Below are 18,111 nucleotides of genomic sequence, written 5' to 3' on the forward strand. Positions count from 1 at the left end.
ACAGTGGATGCGGGTGCATGTCTTTGACACCAGGACCTACTGTGGAGCTAATCTGCCCACTGACCATAGACTTGTAATCTGTAAGATGCGCCTGCCATACTTCCACTCCGGTGGTGGGTGTACACCCAGAATCCCATTCAAACCCATAGTGGCATGGTCTCAGCTAGCTGGTGAAAGTTGCAAGCGAGAATATCATCATCGCTTGCGGCTGGGGTTGGCATCGTCCCTCAATCATCCTGATGTCGAGGGGAAATGGGCGAGGTTTAGGACTGTGGCTCATGCAGCTGCAATGGCTGCTTTGGGGACATGGCTGACAGAGGAGGTGTTCAGGCTGGCTGAGAAAAAGCGACAGGCCCACTCTCATCGTCTACAGCATCCCACGTCAGAGAATGAGGCTTACCGCAACCTTCGCTCGGAGGTTCGGAGAGCCATGAGGCACTGCAAGGATGGTTGGTGGTCATGGATTGCTGAGGAGATGGAGTCAGCCTCAATGGCCCGTGACCACAAATCGCTCTTTAATTCCATCCAAAAAGTAACCTGCAGCGCCACACCTATTACCATCATTAGGGGAAAAAACGGTGATCCAATCTCCGACCGCCAGGAACAGGTTTGCAGATTTGCTGAGCATTTCTGTGAGGTCCTGGGGGAGGGGAAATCCCTCAGCATGGAAAACATCATGGGACAAAGTGGGGATGAGCCTGCTGAGGCTGTGGTGCCTCAAATATGGGAAGAAGTCACCCCCTGTGAGTGGCTGGCTGAGGTGCCATCTGTTGAGGAAGTACTGAAGGCGATCCAGAGTCTGAGACCAGGAAAGGCACCGGGCAGAGACAATCTCCCAAGCGAAATGCTGAGGGAGGGTGGCGTTTGTGCACTGACTGCCCTACATGACATCATAACAGTCTGGACCACTGAACGGGTTCCGCAGGATTGGAAGGATGCCCTGGTGGTCCCCCTCTTTAAGAAGGGGGACCGCACAGACTGTAACAACTACAAGGGCATCTCACTCCTCAGTGTACCGGGAAAGGTCCTGGCAAGGATTATTCAACATCGCCTTGCCAGGTATGCTGAGGAGAGGCTTGCGGAGCCCCAATGTGGTTTCAGGAAAGAGCGGTCCTGCACAGATGCCATATTTTCTGTCCTTCTGTTACAGCAGAGGTGTAGGGAATTCCCATAAGACCTACATCTCTGCTTTATTGACCTGGTCAAGGCCTATGATACCATCAGTAGGCCTGGGCTCTAGGTTGTTCTTCATGCTTTCGGAGTCCCTGACCCTCTGCTCATATCATTAAGGACCTTCATGATGGTGAGCGGGCCCGGGTAAAACTACGTGGCCAGGAGTCGGAGCCATTTCCTGTACACCTTGGGGTGCGACAGGGATGTCCCCTGGCTCCCACATAATTTAACATCTATTTCGACCACGTAGTTCGTCAAGCCTTCAATAGCTGTACCAGAGGAATTTCCATCTGGTACAGATACAATGGGAGGCTGATCGATGCCTGGGTGCGGTCAAGGGATGGATCCCTATTGCTCAACTATGTTACGTATGCCGATGATCTGGTAATTTCTGCTCACTCAGAGGAGGAGTTGGAGGCGCTGCTGCTGAACCTGGAGCGTGCCACTAAGAGGTGGGGTCTTACCATCAGTCCCACCAAAACAAAGCACCTGCCAGGATATTTTGTACCATCGGACACTCCACCCCCACAATTTCCAATTGGTGATGGGGCAGTTGTGGAGAGAGTGGAGAGTTTCCAATACCTGGTCAGTGTGCTCATGACCGGCTCTGGTTTGACAGCAGAGGTCTCACTTTGAATCAGTCGAGCGGCATAATATTTTAATTGGTTGCCTAACGCTGTGTGGAAGCTACCTGGTCTGTCACTCCACACAAAGCTTCAGGTCTTCTCGGAGACGGTCATTCCCTACCTTCTCTACGCTTGCAAAACGTGGACCCCCCTAATGGAACATCTTTGCTGGTTAGAAACATTTAGGCTGGCCTGGCTCCATCCTGGGTTTAACCAGGCTGGATTGTGTGAGGAGCTCATAAATCTTTGAAAAATGTGAACAAAATCCCATCGGTGAGCTCCTCCGGCAGGCAAGACTGCGTTGGCTGGGCCATAAAGCCCACATGCCCAGTCACCGCATGCCGAAACAGCTTTTGTTCGACCGGATAAAGGGGGCTAAACGGGCGTGGCACGGGCTCGAGAAGAGATGGAGTGATGTGGTACAGGAGGACGTGGAGCTGAGTGGACTTGCCGATGACTGGTACCAGCGGTGTCAAGATCGGCCTCTGTGGAGGAGGCTCGTGAAGGACAATCCAAAAACAAAAAAGGAGAGTACTGTTGAACAGTACTCTCCTTTTTTGTATCTGGATTGTCTACCAACACTGGGTAAAACATGGGCATTTTCGTTCTCTTCTAGATTGTGCACCTTTAGCATGTGCACCTGTTGTTCTCTTTTCGCCCCCCCCCCTCCCAACACGTTCCATTCATTGGCTACCACATTCAGATAAGCCCCTCCCCCCCTCAACTTGTATTTAAGAACTTGTATCTTGGAATCTTTGCCTCACTTGATACAGTAAATCTAGCTGTGACGGTCCCACCTGATGACGGAGACTTGTGTTGCCTCCGAAACGTCGTGATTTATTATTTTATTTCTATTATTACTTTTATTAATTTTAATATAATTTTTTACCTACGTGACTTTACTGAAAAAATCTAAGAGTATATAGCTATGTGGCTCAGTGGTGGGCCTTACCTGATAAAATAAAACAAGAGTCTACGTAGTTTTCACTTCACGTGTATCTGTTCTCACAGCAAAACATATTGCCTCCACGTTGTGTATTTTCACAGTCGTGCAGATGCGCTCATGCTTTAGAACGGCCAATGTGTAATAAAGGTCGTTGAGGCGACTTCTGGAATCCGGTCTTTATTCGTCTTTCATTACACACTCCTTCACGCTGCTGACAGCGTAAGAGGGATAGAAGAGAGAGACGCATGCAGCCACATGGCAGCCTGGACCCCCGCTCTCGCGTGGCCTCTCCCCTTCGTTCGTTCCAGTTCTGACCACGTGTTGTTCGTCTCCACCCCGATTTAATACCCGGGTCACGTGGTACATTTCCACCAATCCTGGTTAGCCTCTATGGAATCTTCCAGACTCCACTGTAGGCTCCCGGGACCACGCCCCTGACTCATCTCCCCATTGGCTGTGGCTAAAGCCAGCAGAACCAATCCTCTACTTACAGCTGTCGCCTTTCCATTACGTCAGGGCCACGCCCCTAGGCTTCCCCCCCATTGGCTATGGACCAGGACCGGCAGAGCCAATCATCGTGACGAGTTGTGATCCGTCAATGACCCGGATATAGCCTCACATTACAAATGTATTACGCGATATTTTCTCAACATTTATCTCTCTCGGTCAGCTTCTCGAGTGTTTAATCTCCGCTCTAAGAGACCTGCCCCCTCTGTGTATTACACATCCTCCACCCGCGCCACCAAAATTAACAAAGGTCCCAGTCGAGGACTCGCTCTCACTCGACATGCTTGCTTTGGAGCCTTCTCCTTCACACATCCCACGTAGACCTCAACATCCGTTCCCAAAGCAGAGACTCGGCCACCCGTGTGCCACCTTCACCCCAGCCGGGTCTCACAGCCGGGGCTTTCTTCCTGTTCCTGCTTCACAATCGAGAGGGGAGCTGAAAAGTCCTCCCACCCAAGTTCTACCTTCACCCCTGGCCACGTCTCGACGCTGGCGATCTCTCCGCGCTCCCGCTTCATGATCGGTAGGGAGGCAGAAGGATCTTCACCGTCGCATTCTACCTTCACCCCTGGAAATGTCTCAAAGCTGGCGATCCCTCCGGGCTCCCGCTTCATGTTCGGTCGGGAGGCGGGAGGATCTTCACCGTCGCATTCTATCTTAACCCCTGGCAATGTCTCGAAGCTGAGGGTCTCGCCGTGTTCTGATGTTAGCGATGCCGAGGGGGTCACCAAAGGGGTTGCCGAGGGGGTCGCTGCGGGACCCTCGCCCCCGAGGCTCGCCACGACCTCCCCAGCGGCAGTCACGCCCTCGTGGAGTCTGGCCCTACCGCGGGTGCAGCGGCAGAGGAGGGGGGGACGGGCCGGCGGCATCGACGCGCTCGAGCCCGCGCGGTCCTGCCGGCACGCCCGGAGGGTCCCTGCCTCGGAGGCCTTCCCGCGCGTGGGGCACGTGAGGGACCTCCCACCCGAGTGCGTCTTCTTGTGTACAAGGAGGGTGCCCAAGTGCGTGAACGATCTGTTGCACACGTCGCACGTGTACAGTCTCTCGCCCATGTGGGTGCGCTTGTGGATGCCCAGGGTGCTCGACTGGGCGAATGACTTTCCGCACGTGGCGCACTTGTAGGGCTTCTCGCCCGTGTGGGTTCTCTCATGTTGGACGAGAACCTTCAACAGGGCAAATCGCTTCCCGCACATCGCGCACCCGTAGGGCTTCTCGCCCGCGTGGATTCTCTTGTCAGGTGAGACGTCTCTTGGCGGTGGGACGATCGACTTCCTGCGTTGCGCACGTCTGATGTGTGTGGTCTGATGAGAGCAGTAGTCTTTCGAATTCGCGAAAACTTCCCCGCACACCCTGCACTTGTAGGGCTTCTCGTCGGCATGGCTCCTCTGGTGGCCGATCAGAGTGACCGCTTTGTCTGTGCTGTACGGGCAGTAGGGGCACTGGTACAGCACGGACTCGGTCCGGCGCCGGTGCTGCTTCATATGGTCCTCCAGGGCGGACAGGCTGATCACCACCCAGTTGCAGATCGGGCAGTAGATCTTCATCTCTCCTCCAACATTTATCGTCCCCGTCCTGGTACTGGGGCAAAGAGTGAGACACACAAACGAAAATGAATCTCCCCCACCGCACCCAGTCCCCATGAAGTATCACAAACAAGTCGTGAAGCTAGAAACCACGGACACCGGTTGCTAACTGTAGAACAAAGGCAGTGGTCGCCACTGCATCGCATGTCACTTTCAAATGCTGCTGCTTGTGGTGGACGTCTAGAACGCTCTTCCTCTCCGGTATGAGGAAGCTACTGGGAGCTACGATGCACTTTTAAATCATCATCTAGATTCTAGATTGACAAACTAATTTCTCAATTATTTAGAACTGCTGCTTATTGTTGTGTTTAATTTGTTGTCCTTCCCCCGCACCTCCAACTAGTGCAGTTGGCTACTGTTCTGTTGTTATTTTGCTGCCTTGCCCAATCTTGATAAATCGAACTTAAACAATGAATTTCCATTTCTGGACTTGCTTACCGTTTGTTCTATTTTGCACTCCTATCGTGTGTCTGTGTGTATCGTGTTTGTGTGTATCGTGTTTGTGTGTATCGTGTGTTTGTGTGTATCGTGTTTGTGTGTATCGTGTGTTTGCTGTTGTAAATTGCTGACTCCCCATGCCCATACTGGACATCTGTGGAAAAGAGATTAATAGCTCATCGGATTCCTCCTCCTGAAGTCTAAATAATCATTCTGATTCTGACTGAGATGACGAACAGATACACCGCCTGTGCCCCCTACTGTGCAAACTTGGTACTCTTAGTAGCCCAGCGCTCTGCTAGTTGTCTTGAGCGTCACTCCTCTGCCCTACATTGTTGCTGGAGGGGGACTGCCTCCAAGTGCCCAGTACAGTAGAACCTCTGGTCACGACCATAATTCGTTCCATAACTTTGGTCGCAACCCGATTTGGTCGTGACTCGAACCTAATTTCCCCATTGGATTGTATGTAAATACGATTAATCTGTTCCAGACTCCTACGAACTGTATATAGTTTTTTTTCTTTTTAAGCACAAAAATAGTTAATCATGCCATAGAATCCACAGTGTAATAGTAAACTAAATGTAAAAACATTTAATAACACTGAGAAAACTAACATTGCCGCGTCAAGGTTTAAAATCGTTCAGCAAGATGATTGTTTCGTCTGCTACATCAGTCGGTGGATTCTGAGAGAGAGAGAATATTCGTTTGAGCAATTCATGTTTCTATTGAAAGTAAGTTAACAGTAATATTTGGGTACAGTATTGTTTTTGGAAGCATTCACCGTAATATCGTATGAACGTTAACTTCCCCGCATCACCGTATGAATGATGCGAGAAGAGATTAACGGGTTCTTATGCTAGCGATTTACGTACTCACTAATTGCAAAATTAATGCAAAAATACAGGAAATTTGGCGCTTACAAAAAAATGGCGCGGAGTGGGAAATCGGCTGTGGCCGTGTTTGATCGCCACCCGAGTATGTGTTCGTGACCAGATTTAAAAAAATTGTAAATTTTTTGGTCGAAACCCGATTTGGTCGTGGTCAGAAGCGTTCATGACCAGAGGTTCTAATGTAATAGTAAACTAAATGTAAAAACATTGAATAACACTGAGAAAACCTTCTGGCATGAAGGAAGTGAGGAGGAAGATTTGGGAGCAGGTTACTGTTTTGAGGGAGAGTCCGCCTCCGCGATGGAAGGACGTTCTCCTTCAGGTGTTTTCTCTCTTGCGATTTCTTCGTCTTCTAATGTTTCGTCTTCAGGGATTTCTGGGTCAGGGGTTTCTTGTTTTTTTATCCGTTTAGCTGGTGGACCAACAGTCACCAAAAACCGATCTGTTGTGACTCGTCTTTTCCTGTGCATCAAAACTTTCCGGAAATGAGAGATGACACAATCGTTCATCATGTTCAACACTCTATTCGTAAGAGTTTTGTCGGGGTGGTGCTTTTCAAAGAAATTCTGGCACTCATTCCATTTTCCTATGACGTCTTTCAACACATCACTTTTAATCACCTCCCTTTCATCTTCTTCCTCCGATGACTGCTCCTCAGTGAGCACCTTATGCTGCTCATTCTGGAGTTCAACGAGTTCATCCATTGTCAGTTCCTCATCGTGATCTTTGACCAGTTCCTCGACGTCGTCACTATCGACTTCAAGACCCATGCTCTTACCCATGGACACGATCTCCTCCACAACAGGGGGCTCAAATCCTTCGAAATCTCGTTCAGCAATGCATTCAGGCCAAAGTTTCTTCCACGCCGAGTTCAAGGTCCGGTACGTGACGTCTTCCCAGGCTTTGTCGATGAGGTTGATGCAATGAACAATATTAAAATGGTTCTTCCAAAACTCTTTCAGGGTCAAAGACGTCTCTTCGGTCACATTAAAACACCTGGTGAAGAGTCCCTTAGTGTACAGCTTCTTTAAGTTGGAAATGACTTGCTGGTCCATGGGCTGCAGAAAAAGAGTCGTGTTTGAGGGGAGAAACTTGACCTTAATGAAGTCGTAATCATTGTCCATATGGTCAACCAAACTTGGAGGGTGTGCCGGTGCATTGTCCATCAGAAGAAGGCACCTTTCAGGCAGATGATTGTCAGAAAGATATTTCCTAACAGCGGGAGCGAAAGTCTCGTGCAGCCATTCCAAAAACAAGCTCCTTGTGACCCAACCCTTCGTATTAGCCCTCCACATCACGGGCAGTCTGGCCTTGTTCACATTGTGCTGCTTGAATGCACGAGGGTTCTCGTATTGGTAGACGACTAGCGGTTTAATTTTTAAATCGCCACTTGCGTTCGCACACAGCAAAATGTTCAATCTGTCCTTCATTGGCTTGTGCCCGAGTATAGCATTCTCCTCCTGTGTGATATAGGTCCTCTTCGGCATCTTTTTCCAAAACAATCCCGTCTCGTCGCAGTTAAACACTTGTTGCGGGACATAACCTTCAGCCTCCACGAATTTAGCGAAATCTTTCGCGAACGCTTCCGCAATAGCAGCGTCAGAACTAGCAGCCTCTCCATTCCTTACAACACTATGAATACCACTTCTCTTACGAAACTTTTCCAACCATCCTCTACTGGCTTTAAATTCATCACTTTCTCCACTCGAAGAAGGGTATTTCTGACGCAAATTACTATGTATCTTCTTAGCTTTCTCGCATATGATCGCCTCGCTTACGCTATCACCTCCAAGTTGCTTCTCGTTCAACCACACTAGCAACAGTTTTTCCACCTCTTCCAGCACTTGAGGCCTCTGCTTGGTTAACATTGTAACTCCCCTTGCAACATTAGCTGCTTTAATAGCCTCTTTCTGCTTCAAAATAGTCGAGATCGTAGACTTTGATTTCTTGTACTCTGCAGCAAGATCGGTAACACGCACACCACGCTCATACTTTTCAATAATTCCCTTCTTCACTTCGATTTCAATTTTCTTTAAAACCTTCTTCTCACCAACATTACCACTCTTCACTTGATTAGAGGCCATGGCTAATTGCAAAATTAATGCAAAAATACACAAAATACTGCACAGAGTTCACAGCGAATGAGCGCACGTCTGACCGAGACCGATTACTAAGCGAGACTGACTGAGCAAGCGGCCACACGTGGTTCGCTGTTGTTTGTAAACAAACAACAGGAAATTTGGCGCTTACAAAAAAATGGCGCGGAAGGGGAGATCACCAACAGTATCTCTCCCACAGTCTCTCTCCCACGGCCTCTCCCCCACAGTCTCTCACAATCTCTCACACAGTCTCTCCCACGGCCTCTCCCTCTCTATTACACAGTCTCTCTCCCCCACGGTCTCTCACCCACAGTCTCTCCCACGATCTCTCTCCCACGGCCTCTCCCTCTCTATTACACACAGTCTCCCCCACAGTCTCTCTCCCCCACGGTCTCTCACCCACAGTCTCTCCCACGGTCTCTCTATTACACACAGTCAATTACACACAGTCTCTCTCCCCCACGGTCTCTCACACGGCCTCTAAACCCACGGCCTCCCTCTCTCTATTACTTACAGACGCTCTTCGCCCTCCTCCGTCGGCTTCCTTCCGTCGCGTGCGAGTGACGTCGGGCGAGCAAAGTGGGAGCAAGCAACGCGGGCGTGACGTCACGACCGGTGGAGGACGAAGGGACGTGACGTCCCGACCGTTGGGGGGGGAAGGGCGAAGAGACGTGACGTCACGTCCGGTGGTGTGGGGGGGGGGGCGAATGGACGTGACGTCAAGATCGGTTGGCGGTGGGACGAAGAGACGAAGAGACATGAGGTCACAAGCATTGGGGGGGGTGGGGTTGGTCGAAGAGACGTGACGTTTCGACCGGTGGGGAAGGAACACACATGACGTCAGGACCGGTAGGGTGGGGGGGTCAGACATTGAGGGGGGGAGGTTTGAAAAATGTGACGTCACATAAAAATGCGCAACTTTAAATAAATGTTAATAAAATAGAATTCTTATAACAACACTAATTTTGATTCATTTTCATTGTTAACTATTTTATGATTTAAATTTACTAAGGTCATCTTTTAATTATTCCATGAAGGAGCATTTTGTTTCTCCATGGGAGAATGGAGAAGCATCAATTTTGTAAAAAAATGATTGTTATTAAACATTTTGAGTCTAATGATTCTACCAGGGCTTTTCATTCCGTGAAATGAATATGTGATTGTTATAATTGCGTTCTCCATTTTGCTTCGTTATACTACAAAGTTTCAAGTATTTTTTTTATAGTTATAATTACTTTTAATATTTTATAATTATAAGAGAATTTCAATATAATAATCTGAACATCTGTAGTTTTACACCATTGGAACCCCATTTGCCAGTAGCAACATATGATAATTGTTTTTTTACCCTTTTATCTGGCAATAAAACTGACACCTTTTTTTACAAGGAGTCATGTTTACATTGACCACAATACCTGTGGTCGGAATGCAAACAAAAAACACAAATCTGATCATGTATGCACTGTCCTTGAAATTGATTGGTCCACACCCGATTATCATATTTTGCTACTGGCAAAGGAGGTTAGTCTAATCTAAATTAAGGAAATCACACTTTGTACAATACAGTGATCCCTCGTTTATCGCGGTTAATGGGGACCGGAACCCCTCGCGATAGGTGAAAATCCGTGAAGTAGGATTGGCCCCCCTAGGAATTTCCGTATATGTGTGTGTGGGTACCAGAATGTTTAAAATATGTATATTTATACTTTATATATTTTACTAAAATCTATTTCATTATAAAACCTTAATATTATACATTCACTCTCTCTCGCTCTCATACGATACGTATTATGATGCGCAGCCAATCAGCTCACGGGATACTGTACATCAACTCGTGCTCTCATTCGTCGATATCACGCCGGGAACCAATCACGTGCCTTGTCTGAGTGCCCGTGGGTACAGTATGTACAAAGCCTCTGAGAGAGTTTCTCTCTTTGTCTGGCATCCTGGGAAACCGTTTCTCTCGCGCATCACGATGAAACAATGCTGCTTTCCGCAATACGGCTGCCGATATGGCGGTATTTTTGAATTTTTAATTTTGAAAAATCCGCGATGCACTGAGGCAGCGAAACTTGAACCGCGAAGTGGCGAGGGATTACTGTATACGCTAATCATCATTACTGAGCCGCGTGCCATAGCATGCATCTGCGCATGCGTGGAACGCCGGTTCCCCCTAGCAACGCAAACACAGTTGCTTAGCGACGAAGGGAGGTTCTCCCGCGTTAAAGATTTGGTGGTCATTTTGTTTACAAGAAAAAATGCCTCCAAAACAAACACAAAGAGAATGGTGGCACTGTGGCACACAAAATACATACATACAACTTAATAAAAAAAATACTATCCTTAATTGAGGTTTGTATGGGTTATATGGCCTAAATATTAAAAACATCCATAAATGTGTTGTTAAACCCGCCACCACCCAACACAGCCAATTAGTAAGGTTTGTCAAGTAAACAGAATATGCCAATTCGTTACTAGTGTAATGACTCTTGGACGATACAAACTGTAGAGGGCTTTCTTTATTTTGATTAGGGCGCTTGACGCAGATAACTTGGGCCAGGGATGACGCGTAAATCGCGATGATGCGAAGACAACGATGACACGAAGACAACGGCGGCGTGAAGACATTTCGATTTAAAGCTTTCGTGACTGCAGGGATTCATCTTCTTGGTTCTTTCGGTAAAGTCACGTAGAAGGGAAATAATAAAATAATAAAACATAATAAAATAATTCTCACGACGTTTCGGCCACAACGCAAGCAGCCGTCCTCAGGTGAAGACCAGGTCTGTCGCTGTCTTTCCGACAGACCTGTTCTTCACCTGAGGACGGCTGCTTGCGTTGTGGCCGAAACGTCGTGAGAATTGTATTTTATAATTTTTGATTATTATTATTTTATTTCCCTTTGTGAGAATTTTATTTTATTATGTTATTTTTAATATTTCCCATTGTGAGAATTGTATTTTATTATGTTTTATTTTTTATTATTTTATTATTTCCCTTCTACGTGACGACTTTACCGAAAGAACCAAGAAGATGAAATAGTTCACTACTTTAGCCCACCGCTGTGTTGTGAAACCACAACAACATTTACAATTTTGTTGTTGTTGTTGTGGTTTCACGTTGTTGTTGTTGTAGTTTCACGCTTCAACACACCGGTGGGCTAAAGCAGTGAACTATTTGTCTTTTGTCAACGTGACACTTTATTACTGATTGACCGTGTCGGGTGGTGGAGGGTTACGACACATTTATAAATAACGCGATCTAAACCCAACAACGTTGATTATGAAGGAATTCATATTCTTGGTACTTTCGGTAAAGTCACGGAGATAATTAATATTATTTCCCTTCGGCGTGAAGACAGCGACGACCCCGATCCCACGGCAGCCTTGAACCTTGCTACTCGCCTCCTTTTATCCCCGGCGTGTCCCTAACTCCGCCCCTGGCCACTCATCCTTTCTAGAACTCTCTGGCCCGTTCCCGTACTTCCCTGTTGATTCCCCCTTGTGACAACTTGCTCTATTCTATGGGAACCTCATTTGCCAGTAAAAATATGATAATTGGTTCTTTACCCTTCTATCTGGCAACAAAACTGACACCTTTTTTACAAGGAGTGCGCCTTTTGGCGTCATCTGGTCCAACCCATATGAGACTAGGCGCTAAGGAAAGCTGTCTCGGGTGTGGATCAATCAACTTTAAGGACAGTGCACATTATCAGAGTTATGTTCTTTTGTTTGTATTATGACTGCAGGTATTGCGGTCTATGCAAACATGACTCCTTGTAAAAAAGGTGTCAGTTTTGTTGCCAGATAGAAGGGTAAAGAACCAATTATCAACTTGCTCTATTATTTATCAATCCTGTAATGTCTGCTCGTGAGCTCTAGTCCACGCACTGTCTTTGCACCCGCACTGTCTCCACAGACGTACTGTCTCCACACACGCACTTTCTCTACATTAGTACAGCACACGGGTGTGTTGGAGAGTAAATCCACATTCACAATCTGATTACGACGTTTCGCCAGTAATTACAACTAGCATCATCAGGCGACAGCCATATTTGTGGAGAAATCCTCCTGTTTCGTTCCTAAATCCCTCGGCCCTTCTGTGCGTACCTCTATCCCGGCTGCGTTCCTGCGGTGAGCAGGCATTTGCTGTGTCTCTGCCTCGGTCGTGGAATTCCTTACCATTGGAAATTCGTTTAACCGACAATGTGGATACTTTTAAGTCGCGTTTTTTTAAAATCCACAAATTATTAAGTCCGTTTATTCTTTGTAGCTCTCATCCTCTCTTGGCCTTTCCTTAACCTTAATCTTACAAGGCGCCTTGAGACAGAGAAAGGCGCCTTACAAATAAATACAAATAATTATTATTAATTGGCTGTGTCGGGTGGTGACGGATTTAACGACATTTATAGTTATGCAATCTAACAAAAAAACTATTATGGATATTGGCCTTAAAGATTAGAGTGGTAAGTACGATGCAGTAAATGTGGTAACTTTTTGTCTATTTGTATTGTTTCTTTATGCCAACTTCATATAAAACACGAAAAAAACAACACCTACAAACATGTCAAGCAAGAATGTGCAAAAATAAGTTATTTTAAACAATGATGACGATTTAGTGATTGTCCGGTGTTTTTGAAAATCCGGTGCCTCCTACCCCAACTCCCTAAGCCGGTGCAGTTTGCAAGTGTTTTCGTTTTAAGTTAATGTTACTCAAATATATACAGCACAGGAACTCCTCTACCTACTAAGACTAGACTTACACACTTTCAGAGATTGGAAAAAACCCGGTACGGTGCGTCCAGTTGCCTGCTCGGACCGAGAGTCGTAAGTTCAACCGCCCCGCTCAATAGATGGTGGTGGCATCTACATCTGTAGAACGTGAAGAACCAGCAGCATCTACATCTGCAGAACGTGACGATTTAGTGGCATCTACATCTGCAGAACGTGAAGAACCAGTGACATCGACATCTGCAGAACGTGAAGACACCAGTGGCATCTACACCTGCAAAACTTGAAGAATCAGTGGCATCGACATCTGCAGAACATGATGAACCAGTGGGATCTGCATCTGCAGAATGTGAAGAACCAGCGGCATCTAAATCTGCAGAACTTGAAGAACCAGTGTCATCTGCATCTGCAGAACACGAAGAACCAGTGGCATCTACATCTGCAGAAAGTGAATAACCAGCAGCATCTACATCTGCTGAACTTGAAGAACCAGTGTCATCTACATCTGCAGAACATGAAGGACCAGCGCCATCTACATCTGCAGAACATGAAGAACCAGTTGTATCTACATCTGCAGAACATGAAGGACCAGTGACATCTACATCTGCAGAACATGAAGGACCAGTGACATCTCCATCTGCAGAACAGGCATCTACAGGAGAGTACGTAACTTTCAAAGCCATTCCCCGTGTTTAGTGTACACGCCGTACAACTTGTTTGGAATCGACAGGAGTAAAGTGGGGACTTACTAACAAAGCAACTTACCTCTGGAACATAACTCATTCGTAAGTAAAGAAGTCGCTGTATAGGGTATATATATATGTGTGTGTGTACACGGGGTATATATGTGTGTACAGGGTGCATATATGTGTGTTTGTGTGTGTTTGGAACCATTGAAGAGGGTTCTACAATGGTCACACAAAGTGCGTGGCCACAACTGAACCGCGATACCCTCGCTGCTGATCTCGTCAAGGAGCTATAAACCATCGCCACGCGACACTCCAGTGATCATATTCACAACAGCAGCGGCGGCGGTGGCGGTGGCAGCGGCAGCAGCAGCGGTTTCGGGCTCAGCCGTCGAATCAAAGGCGGCGGTCACCGCATCATCGTCATGTGACACTTTCCGATATGCTTCCGCGGCCGTCTGAAACGCTCTCTTTCCGATATCAGGAAGACGCTGCGAGCTATGCGTCATCGCCTAGATTGACAAACTCATTTGTTTGGAAGCTGCTGCTTGTTTTTGTGTTTAGTTTGTTGTCCTTCCCCGTCCCCTGAACCTCCGATTAGCAATGGTCGGCTACGTATGGTGTGAAGGGAAGTTCAATGTACGTAGGTAAATCTGTTCAGACCTGAACGTTATTATCTGTCTATCCGCTTCACAATCGAGAGGGGAAATGAAGAAACCTTCGGAGTTAGAATCTTAACTTATCCAGGGGCAATCCTATGATCTATGAAGCTCTTTGTCACAGATGTCCAGTAGGGGCACGGGGGATCGCAAAGTTACAACGACAAAGTAAAAAAAACGATAGGAGTGCAAAGTATAGGAAAGGTAAATAAATTACTTAAAAACTTTTTTTTTTATTGTTACCAGGTAAGGCCCCTACTGAGCTATGTATAAGCTCTTTTTCAGAAGTGACCTGGGCCATCACAAATTATAGCAGCGCAACCAGGTGGCTGACACCATCATCACGTGGAAACGTCGCCTTCGCCTTCACTGCCGCCGGCCGCGTTTCAAAGCCACCGCGCGTGGCGGCAAGGAGGATGAGGAGGTGGTAGTGGGGGCGGTGGTGGGGGCGTTTCTCTTCGCCTGCCTCGCTCCGGTGGAGAAGGAGCGGTCGCCACCGCCGCCTCCGGACGTCCGCCGTCTTCTCGGTTCGCCACCTCCGTTTCCACGGGGAACGGGAGCGTCGAACGTCTGAACCGAGGCACCCTCCGGTCCGCCGCTCGACGGGGGCCGCGACGGCAGGCCGTGGACGTTCTGGTGAACGTGAAGGGCCCTGGAGTCTGCACACTCCTTGCCGCACGCGGCACACCGACGTGCCCTGCCACCCTCGTGGACCCGCAGGTGGGCAACAAGGGTGTCAAACCGGGCGAATATCTTGTCGCACTCGGCGCACCTGTAGGGCTTCTCGCCCGTGTGGATCCTCTGGTGGTTGCGGAGCTGCTCCGACCGGGTGAAGTCCATGCCGCAGACGGTGCAGTGGTAGGGCTTGCCGCCGGCGTGCGTCTTTTGGTGCTCGTGAAGATCCTCCGAGCGGTTGAACGCCAGTTCGCAATCGGTGCACTTGTAGGGCTTCTCCTCGGAGTGTGCCGCTTGGTGCTCGCGGAAGACCTCGGCGTCGATGAACACTTTGCCGCACTCGGCGCACTTGTGCGACTTGCGCACGTCGTGCGTCGCCTGGTGGCCGATGAACACGTTCAGCTTGTCCGTGTTGAACGGGCAGTGGGGGCACCGGAACAGAGCGGGCTCCGTCCACCCCCTGTGCCGCTTCATGTGGTCGTCCAGGGCGGGCAGGCTGACCACGAGCCACTTGCAGATCGGGCAGAAGATCTTCATCTTCGCTCCGTTCCGTTCCGCGTCGGCACTGGGGCACGCAAGGGAAAGGCAACAATCATAAAACGAAAAAATTGCGTGATGTGCCACCGCACAATATCCATTCACGGGTGAACCGCTACACCTCGCTGATGATCTCGCCCAGGAGCATGAACCGTCATTACGTGAACTCTCCTTCATCCTCGTAGCACCAAAAGCAGCGGCGCATTGTCGCGTGGCGCTTTGAGATCCGCTTCTTCTGTGGCAGTCTGGAATGCTCTTCCCTTCCGATATTAGGAAGCCACTGGGAGCTATGATGCACTTTTAAATGGGCTCGCACGGAATTGACTTTTCCAAGACGAGGGTACTCTGCAAACCCACCGGCAATTATCAGAGATTTGTTCATGAAGCCATCCAGATAAATAAACACAGGCACAACTTCAACCTAGAGGATGGGTACAAACTGAGCAATCATTGGAAGGACGTTATTAACCAGGTAAAGTCTTAACTGACTGTGATGTTTCCATCCTACCTGTCAGCTGTTATTTCCGATTCTCTGTGTGTCTTTCTCTCTCTCTGTGCATCTCTCACTTTACTGCAGTGACCCGGGTGCCAGAGGTCACAAACGGGTTTTGATTCCTTACCCGTACCCGGCTGCACCAGGGTCGCAAACGGGTACCCGTACCCGGCAGTACCCGTACCCTACCCGTAACCGGCCGGGTACGGGTAGGGTACGGGTATCGGGTACCTGATTGCGACCTCTGGGATGAAGCCATGTTGCAGGCGCGGGTGGGTTGATTCTAGGAACTTGAATTGTGAGAAGAGACAAGACGTTGGGAATTGAGTGACAAAGTTACTCACCAGTGACTCACGGTCTACCCATACCCGGCCGCACCAGGGTCGCAAAAGGGTACCCGTACCCGGCCGGGTACGGGTAGCCGGGTATCGGGTAGGGTACGGGTATCGGGTACCCAGTTGCGACCTCTGCTCTTCCCCCCATACTGCCGAGGCCTATAAAACCTTGGGCCACAGCAGATCTCTCGCCTACTTCAGCAGTTTTTTCTTGCTGTGGTTGTCCCACCTGATGACGATTGCTTGTGTTGCGATCGAAACGTCGTGATCTATTATTTTTCTACCTACATGACTTTACCAAAAGAACCAAAGAGTATAGGCAAGTTGCTGTTAGGGAGTAGCAGCCTATGAAGGCTGGCACCATGGCACACGAGGGGGTGGGTGGCCAACATCACGCCCGGCCACCTTTCTCTACCCAGTGGTGATGTTTACTACACACCGCACCAGGTTACTCATTTGAGGCTGAGTCGACCTAGGGGAGGAGGTCCATGACCGGTTCAGATAATCGCGATCACTGGTGTTGACCGTGAGCGGGAATCGAACTCGTGTCGTCGGGTTCGTTGCGCAGTGTAGCGCTGACCGCTTGCACCACTGGTCCCACACAAGAGACACACACTGACACACTGACGAATACAGATTGAGACAGGGACACTGTAAGACAAATGAAGACAGAGACAGTTTAACACGTAGGCTTTCGCGACCAATATTATTCATAATCAACGTTTTTGGGGTTAGATCGCGTTATTTATCAATGTGTCGTAACCCTCCACCACTCGACAGAGACAGGCGGATGGATGCAGAGGTGGGTGGACACAAACTCCAGAGACACAGATAGACACAGACACTCACACACAGATGGACACCCACCCCAGATACACAGATAGACACAGACTAACACACACACAGATGGACACACCTCAGAGACACAGATAGACACAAACTAAGACACACACAGACGGACACACACCCCAGAGACACAAATAGACGCAGTCTAAGACACGCAGACACGTACACGGATGGACACAGATTGACACACATCCAGAGACACAGACGGATACAGACACAGATGGCCACAGATTGACACAGACGGATACAGACAGACACAGATGGCCACTGATTGACACACACACACAGACGGATACAGACAGATACACACAGATGGCCACAGATTGACACACAGACACATACGGATACAGACAGACACACACACAGATGGCCACAGATTGACACACAGACACAGACGAATACAGACACAGATGGCCACAGATTGACACACAGACACTCACACAGATGGCCACAGATTGACACACATACAGACACAGACAGACACGGGTGAAGATTCTCCCACAGTGACACAAAGACGCGGACTCACGCAGACTCGGGCGACTCGTTCGTGACGTTACCTGACTCGGTCGTGACGTCACCGTTCCCTGCTCGACATGACGTCATGTCTCTCTCCAACCCACCACGCGCACGCCGCGGGGACGTCCCCCCCCCAACCACTTGGTGCAGTGTTGAGTCTATGGGCAGTGTTGAGTCTATGGGCAGTGTTGAGTCTGTGGGAAAACCACAGCAAGAAAAAATTTTGCAAGAATTTTTTTTTGAAAGAAAATTTTTTTGCAAGAATTTTTTTTTTGCTGTGGTTTTCCCACCTGATGATGATTGCTTGTGTTGCAATCGAAACGTCGTGATTGTATTTATTTTTTACCTACGTGACTTTACCGAAAAAAACAG

General features: G+C 48.5%; 2 protein-coding genes across 4 annotated transcripts; both read right to left on the bottom strand.

The window, feature by feature from the left end:
* Nucleotides 1-2,906: 2,906 nt before the first annotated feature.
* LOC144733614 (uncharacterized) lies at nucleotides 2,907-8,889 on the bottom strand. Of its 3 annotated transcripts, none has more exons than XM_078615634.1 (2): nucleotides 8,777-8,889; nucleotides 2,907-4,830 (listed from the first exon to the last, which is right to left on the bottom strand). In XM_078615634.1, the coding sequence occupies exon 2, from the start codon at nucleotides 4,794-4,796 to the stop codon at nucleotides 3,624-3,626; it is 1,173 nt and encodes a 390-aa protein (XP_078471760.1). In that variant the 5' UTR covers nucleotides 4,797-4,830; nucleotides 8,777-8,889; the 3' UTR covers nucleotides 2,907-3,623. The 3 variants fall into 3 exon arrangements, with proteins under 3 accessions (XP_078471760.1, XP_078471759.1, XP_078471761.1); XM_078615633.1 differs by lacking the exon at nucleotides 8,777-8,889 and adding an exon at nucleotides 6,437-8,767; XM_078615635.1 differs by lacking the exon at nucleotides 8,777-8,889 and adding an exon at nucleotides 6,391-8,767.
* A 1,874-nt stretch (nucleotides 8,890-10,763) lies between these two features.
* On the bottom strand, nucleotides 10,764-17,787 carry LOC144733626 (uncharacterized). Its single transcript, XM_078615650.1, has 2 exons — nucleotides 17,750-17,787; nucleotides 10,764-15,577 (listed from the first exon to the last, which is right to left on the bottom strand). Exon 2 carries the CDS (start codon nucleotides 15,547-15,549, stop codon nucleotides 14,704-14,706), a length of 846 nt encoding a protein of 281 aa, XP_078471776.1. The 5' UTR covers nucleotides 15,550-15,577; nucleotides 17,750-17,787; the 3' UTR covers nucleotides 10,764-14,703.
* Between the last annotated feature and the right edge of the window lie 324 nt (nucleotides 17,788-18,111).

The sequence above is a fragment of the Lampetra planeri genome, chromosome 48 (assembly GCF_965212315.1).
Source record: "Lampetra planeri chromosome 48, kcLamPlan1.2.h2, whole genome shotgun sequence".
NCBI lineage: Eukaryota > Metazoa > Chordata > Hyperoartia > Petromyzontiformes > Petromyzontidae > Lampetra > Lampetra planeri.

Excerpts from the sequence above, each read along its gene's own strand:
- LOC144733626 (XM_078615650.1), bottom strand. The coding sequence starts at position 15,549 with ATGAAGATCTTCTGCCCGATCTGCAAGTGGCTCGTGGTCAGCCTGCCC.
- LOC144733614 (XM_078615633.1), bottom strand. The coding sequence starts at position 8,247 with ATGGCCTCTAATCAAGTGAAGAGTGGTAATGTTGGTGAGAAGAAGGTT. Across the intron at positions 4,831-6,436 it reads GCGGACTCTCCCTCAAAACA|TACCAGGACGGGGACGATAA; the intron begins GTAACCTGCTCC and ends TCTTTGCCCCAG.